The sequence below is a fragment of the Lipotes vexillifer genome, unplaced genomic scaffold (assembly GCF_000442215.2).
Source record: "Lipotes vexillifer unplaced genomic scaffold, Lipotes_vexillifer_v1.1 scaffold663, whole genome shotgun sequence".
Lineage (NCBI taxonomy): Eukaryota > Metazoa > Chordata > Mammalia > Artiodactyla > Lipotidae > Lipotes > Lipotes vexillifer.
The window spans coordinates 1033459-1039716 of NW_006788963.1; the positions used below are offsets into that span (position 1 = coordinate 1033459).

A 6258-nucleotide genomic window follows, 5' to 3' on the forward strand; every position below is an offset into this window, starting at 1 on the left:
TGCCCCCCTTTCCCTGTATTTCTTCTTCTTGTATCTAGTTAACATCTGCTGAGGAGATATATCTGTACCAGGACTTCACAATATTTCTCCAAATGGAACCCATGAATACAGAGGTGGCAGGACTGAATCAAACCATCCTCCAACTCGGCAAAGCTGGCAGTTGGGCAGGTGACCTTCACACTCTTGCCAGTTCTCCCTGGACACCTCTTGAAGACATCCACTGGAGAACTGTTGACTTTTTCTTTTGCATCCCACTTTCTTAAAAGGTGCTCAATCTGTTATCTTCACGATTCACTCTCTCACTTCCATCTGGATTCTCCCCTAATGTCACTTTAAAAGTGAGGTCTTCTGTGATTACCCTATATAAAATAACATCATCTCACTCCCCATGGAATTTCCTGGTCCTATTACCCTGGTTCATTTTTTTCTTCATAGTATTTACTACCGTCTGTATATTGTCTATCTGCACCAACTAGAATGTAAGGTCTATAGGAGTAATGATTTCATCTCTTTTTCCTCTGTTATACCCTAGCATTCAGAATACTGCCTGGCAGTGAAATGTTAATGAATGTCTATTTTTTCAGTAGTACCTACCCAAATCACAGGCTGAATCTAATGTTACCTATGTTGGGAATCACTACCTCTACTGGCTTCTTCTATATACCCTGTGCTTTTAAAACAATGTTTCTCAGTCTTTTTCTAATATTGTATGTGAGGGTTATAGGGTAGAGCATAATCCTATCTGTACTGGTGACTAATATAAACCATCTATACTATTCTAGGATCAAGCTGGGCCATCAAATGTTGTCTTTTGGATCACAGTACCTTGGCTGCCTTTGGAACAGTTTTCACTGACCTGTACTTTGGTAATCTGCTATCAGCTTGGATAAATGATGCTTCACAAAACAGATTTATATCATCACCATTATCATAGTAGTAAGACTACTTTAAAAATGTCACTTATGAGTCTTTACTATCTTCTAGGTGCTTTATATGTATTAGTTTATTGAATCTTCACAAGAATTACTATTATTTCTATTATTCTCCTCTTAACATAGAGGGAGCCGAGATTGAAAACTTAAGTAACTTTCCTAAGATCACAAATCTAGTAAAGCAGAAGAACAAGAATTTAAAGCATGGTAAATCCTATACCAAACCTCATGTTCTTAACTACTATACTATGATGCTCTGCTATAAACATTTCACTTGAGAAATTTATGTAAAAGGTAAGTACAAAAGAGAACCTGCAAGTCTCTAAAAGAACTAGATAGTGAGAGCTATATAAAAGTGATGGTGCCTCACTTTTACTGTGAACTAAATATTCAATTCAGATATAGAAGTGAGTAGGTCTTTATGGCCCACATATTTCCTTGAGTCTTGACCTCCTCATCTAATTTATGTTTAAACTAATTCCTTATGCATTTCCTGTAAATTCTGTCACTCCTTCCACTTTAAAATGCATATACTCCACTATGTTACATTGTAACAGTTTAAATATTATAAAAAACAAGCAGACAAACTCAGAATTCAACTGTCCCAAAATAAGAACCCAATTAGGTATAAGTATTTTAAAAGAGAATACAGAGACAAAAGAAATGGAATCATAACGGTATACTAGGTGATATGCTCGGTGCTCAGATTACAAGAACAGCTCTGGGCATAGCAGCCAACAGCATCTACAGTCATTAACATCACAGTAACTTCTCTGGGAGGAGGTAGGCAAAGGTAATACATAAAAGACCAAGCATTTTTCTCATTTCCTACCATAGCCCCCACCTTTAAGGAAGGCCAAACTCTTTCCTATGGTACTACTCACAAGGTTAACAAATTTATAACTCTGAAAAGTTTCTAACTGCTATTCTACATCAAGAGAAGAATGCGTTACTCAAAAGAAAAATTCACAGAACATTCCATTCAAAGGCAATTGTGGTTAATACCAGTATTTGACAACTTAAATGAGCTATGTATAAAATTTACAACAAAAAATAAAGTGCATTACCACCAATAAAATGTATATTTTTTGAAGGCTAAAAGGGAATACAGACCACAATAACCTTCCAAATAAACTACAAACTTACCTTAGCTACTTCTTCTTCTAATCGTTCTTGGTACTGTTTTTCCAGCAACTTAACCATATTTGTTTCCTGTTTCACTCCAAATTCACCAGAAAACTAAATTAAAAAGCAAAATATGACATGTTTATTTACACTAATTATACACCATTTATTTTTAAACTTCTACTCTCAAATATCTTCAAAAGATTACTATTTTTTAGAAAGCTTCTGAAAAATTTTAATAAATAAATTTCTGCTCCCTTAATTAAAAACAATAATTCTAGTGAATAATTCTAGTGTACAATTCTACTAAATAATTGTACTTACTACTGTGAACTTAACAAAGATGCAAAGTGAGAAATATATTTATAATTACTAACACACAGTTCTAGAGTGGGGAAAAGATACTTCTTAAATATAATTAATAAGATGTGCATGTATTTAATTTTAAGTAATGTTAACAGTGGCTATCTTTGCTCATGACATTATAAACAAATTTCTTTTCTTCTTGGCACTTATTAATAGTATCCAGTTTTCTACAAATACAAATTACTTTTATAAACAGAAAAAAAAGAATGGTTATTTAGATGTAAACATGTTCTTGGCAAGAAAGCACTTATTTATTTACCAATTATCTGAATGTCATCCAGATATTCCATGTGGGATGAATGTGGAAGAATTGAGAATGTGGCCAATGTCTCTCTTCTATATCCAGAATGAGAGACAGCAATGATCTTTTTCTGTAGGACTTAAGAACTAAAACTTTACTGAGTGAAGATCAGGGTTTTACAGTTATGTTTGAGAAAAGCGGCCACAAATTGGGAATATATACAGTGCTGAGGAGAGGCAAAAGGTGGTTTAGCTAGATGAGATATACTGTAAAAGATGAGGGGCTTTTCTATAGCATATGGCCTGTGCTGAAGAAAGCCGCATCCAATGTCCCAGCCTTAGCATACTGAATTTTGGGAATTCCTAAATACTATTCTAGAGACAGCCTAGTTCAACTCCCCATGGTAGGAAGGAAAGCTGTTTCTCTTTTCTGAAACTAATTTGTTACAAAGTTCAGGGCACTGAAACTAATTTGTAATACACCCCATATTATATAAAACAAGACAAATTTTAAACTAGAACGTATATAGGGGGAAATACACCTCTCAATTTTAACTTTCTTGTGTTTTTCCTATGCTATGAAAGTACATCAAATTTCTTCACTTATATATTCTTCTGGGTCTTTTACATAAGGTATTATCCTCATATTTACTATACTTAATTCTTAGGAACTATTTATTGGATAATTATTAAACCAGAGACATAAAAAATGATAGTAACAAAAGTAAAATCAGCGTACATAACAGTTTAAAGATATAATACCTCTGCTGCACCGATGTTCTGTTTTAGACAACTTCCAGGGTATACTGTTTTCTGTACATCAGATTCAGTAATTACCATTGAATCAATGGAAAAGCTAAAAATAAATAAAAGAGGATGAAAGAATTAGTGTTGTGTGTAAATTTTACTGTTAGTCCAAATTTACAGCATGCATAAAATGTGTATTAGGGCAATGGAAACAAGAATCACAGGTCAAGAGTTACAGGTATTGTAACTTAAGTCATATTTTTGACTGATTAAAAATAAACCAGCAGAATTAAATGACAGAATATATTAACAGATTATCCCTGAATTTTATGCCATTGTATAAAGTCTACTACAAAAGCATGACATGGAGCTGTTTATAAGTATTAACTTTTTTTTTTTTTTTTCCGGTACGCGGGCCTCTCACTGTTGTGACCTCTCCCGTTGCAGAGCACAGGCTCCGGACGCGCAGGCTCAGCAGCCATGGCTCACGGGCCCAGCCGCTCCGCAGCATGTGGGATCTTCCCAGACCGGGGCACGAACCCATGTCCCCTGCATCGGTAGGTGGACTCTCAACCACTGCGCCACCAGGGAAGCCCAAACCTTTTTAAAGTTACCTATGCTATTATTGAGTAAAAAAAGTTTGTAAAATCTTATTTTTATTAAAAATTTACACACATACACACAGAAAAAAGTCTGGAAGAATACACATCAAAAGCAACACTGATGGGCTCCCCTGGTGGCGCAGTGGTTAAGAATCCTCCTGCCAATGCAGAGGACGCAGGCTCAATCCCTGGTCCAGGAGGATCCCACATGCTGTGGAGCAGCTATGCCCATGTGCCACAACTACTGAGCCTGCTCTCTAGAGCCAGTGAGCCACAACTACTGAGCCCATGTGTCACAACTACTGAAGCCCGCGTTCCTAGAGCCCATGCTCTGCAACAAGAGAAGCCACCGCAATGAGAAGCCCGCGCACCACAACAGAGTAGCCCCCGCTCACTGCAACTAGAGAAAGCCCACACACAGCAACAAAGACCCAATGCAGCCAATAAATAAATAAATAAATAAATAAATAAATAAATAAATAAATAAGACCTTCATTTTAGAAAAAAAGTAACACTGATTACCTCTAGTGGAATAGGTGGGCAGTGACAATGAGAAAGATTCTTAATTTATACATAACCACTTTTGGAATTTTTTGTTTTTAATCTATTTAATGTATTTAATCTATTTAATCTACCTTTTGGTATTCATGTCCTTATTCTGGATTGTATTGTATTCGGTCATTTCCAAATGTTCACTCTTACAAATAAAGCTACAGTGCAAATCTTCATAAATATATCTTTGCACACATCTGTAGATGTTTCTACATAAAAAAAATCCTATAATTTCTAACATTTAAAATTTTAATATAATGCCATATTTGAAAAACTTACATTAATTTAACTCCATAACAGTACCATTTAAGTATTTTCTCAAAACTTCAACAACACAGAGTCATAACAGTCTTAAAACTTTCTTAGAACATGTATGCCTTTAGTTTTGAGAATATACATTCTTTCAAATGCTACTGGTCGTGAAAGTTTCTTCTGTTGTGACTTGCCTATACATCTTCTATATTCATGTTACATGATCATACAAACTCATTTTTCTTGTCTTTATTCTCTGCCCTTTCCTGGTTCTTCCTTCTTATCATTTTGTCTGTTTCCTCAGAGTTTCTTGCATACACTATTATGATCCTTTGTTTCATGTCTTCTTATTTTCATAGCCCATGGAAAATCCTCCTGATAATTTATCCAGCTATAAAGACCCAAACTTCAAAAAAAAAAAATGCTGCTTAGTCCACAAGGACTTCAATTCTATAATTTTATAGCATTTGAAAGTGTTTATCCCAAATTCCAAAAAAAATAGTCTGGCTAAAACCAAATTCACTGTTCCCATCTTACAAATTAAGGTCCTACCCTCCACCTGCCTGATTTCTCTATTTATATTAATACATCATAAACCTCCATATTCTCTAGCTCAAACAACAGAGGTCATCTTTCCTCTGCTTTGCTCCCAAGATTCCTTCTATCTCAATGTCTCATAGTCAACCCTTCATTTCCATTCCCCCTGGAGCCACTCCAAAAAATATCATTGCAGAAATGTCAAGTGTTGGTCACTGAAAAATGCCACAAAGACATGGGTTTATGTTCCAGCACTTTGGCTGTATCATCATAGTATATTCCCCAATCATTACTTTAAAAGAAATTACTGTTTTGTGAATAAGTATTATTTCAATGAAGGGACTGAAGTCCCCTGAGGTAAAGGACCACTTTATATACATCTAAAGTTTCCTCCATGACATCTAGCCAAGTCTCTTCCCAGTCATGGTTTCTTTTAATCCTCACGATCTCATGGTAGTTTTTATTCCCTAATATTACTTAAACATGTTTATATATCAGCCCAAGACCACATAGCCAGTCAAAGGCCAAATCAGGAGTCAAATGTAGGTCTGTATGACTCTAAAGCTCATGGTTGTTCCAATTCCATACTATATCGCCAAGAGGTTTCTAGTATGACATCACCAAATACTTGTTAAATGAATGCCAATTATTTTTCTTAAACTAGTTCAGGTCTATCTTAGGAGAACAGTATATTCTTTATTCAAAAAGTGCTATAGGGGCTTCCCTGGTGGCGCAGTGGTTTAGAGTCCGCCTGCCGATGCAGGCGACACGGGTTCGTGCCCCGGTCTGGGAGGATCCCACATGCCGCGGAGCGGCTGGGTCCGTGAGCCATGGCCGCTGAGCCTGCTCGTCCGGAGCCTGTGCTCCGCAAGGGGAGAGGCCACAACAGTGAGAGGCCCGTGTAA

General features: G+C 36.2%; 1 protein-coding gene across 1 annotated transcript in view; it reads right to left on the reverse strand.

Moving 5' to 3' along the window:
• Window positions 1–6258, reverse strand: part of AKAP9 (A-kinase anchoring protein 9) — a 151628-nt gene that overhangs the window by 82075 nt on the left and 63295 nt on the right. The window contains exons 15-16 of the mRNA XM_007461897.1: window positions 3426–3519; window positions 2079–2171 (exon numbers count right to left, since the gene is read on the reverse strand). Of these exons, the coding sequence (XP_007461959.1) occupies window positions 2079–2171; window positions 3426–3519 (187 nt within the window). The remainder of the gene's footprint in view (window positions 1–2078; window positions 2172–3425; window positions 3520–6258) is intronic.